Source organism: Eurypyga helias, unplaced genomic scaffold (assembly GCF_000690775.1).
Source record: "Eurypyga helias isolate BGI_N326 unplaced genomic scaffold, ASM69077v1 scaffold35154, whole genome shotgun sequence".
Classification (NCBI taxonomy): Eukaryota; Metazoa; Chordata; class Aves; order Eurypygiformes; family Eurypygidae; genus Eurypyga; species Eurypyga helias.
Genome location: NW_010248952.1, coordinates 40,421 through 41,131, shown reverse-complemented (window position 1 = coordinate 41,131; position 711 = coordinate 40,421). Strand labels below are relative to the sequence as shown.

The following is a 711-nucleotide window of genomic DNA, read 5'->3' as shown; positions in this document are numbered from 1 at the left end:
ACTTCGGCGGGCCGCCCGACCAGGTGAGACCCCGAGGGGCGTCTGAAGACCCGCTAGCGCGGGGCTCCTTGTCTGCAGCCGCTGTGGCTCCGGGGGGAAGGGTTGGCACCCGGAGGCGCCGCGCGCTCGCGGTAGGGCGGGCTTGGCTCCGTACGTTGGTCGGTGTGGGAGAGCAGACACGCCGCGCGCCCCTGGGAGCACATACACCCGTGCAAGGGGTTCCCTTCTGCTCTCTAAACAGAGGGAAAAAGTCGGTAATATTACCTGTTATGCTGTTTTGAATGAAAGGCTACACGATTCCCAAGTAACAGCTAATCCTGTGTCTTCAGAGACCTGGGAAAGGTACTGTGTGGGAAACTGGACAGCTCTTCGGTTGCGGGTGTCAACAGCGAGGCACCGCTGCAGCTTGTAGTTCTGAGGAGATGCGTGGCTTGTTTATGGGAAACTGCTGAAGTACCTCTGGGAGTTGTAGTTTGAGCTATGCTGGTTATTTTCTGGTTTCACTGTCGGGAGTTCTTGGGGTTTTTTGGTAGGCCGCATTTTTGGAAACTCGCATGTTCGGCAGCAGTATCAGTCGTAGGATCAGAACGTGCCTTCCTTCAGCAACCTCATCGAGAAGGCACTTCCAGCAGTTGTATGCAGGCATAAGCAAGTGTCAGGTCAAGATAGGTGAAATTTAATTTCTTCACTGATATCCACCCCAACACCAAC

General features: G+C 55.1%; 1 protein-coding gene across 1 annotated transcript in view; it reads left to right on the top strand.

Moving 5' to 3' along the window:
* Positions 1–533: 533 nt before the first annotated feature.
* The window catches only part of MTFR2 (mitochondrial fission regulator 2), a gene marked incomplete at its 5' end in the record, with an annotated part of 7,802 nt that continues 7,624 nt past the window's right edge, over positions 534–711 (top strand). The window contains one exon of the mRNA XM_010151222.1: positions 534–659. Coding sequence (XP_010149524.1) covers positions 534–659 — 126 coding nt within the window. The remainder of the gene's footprint in view (positions 660–711) is intronic.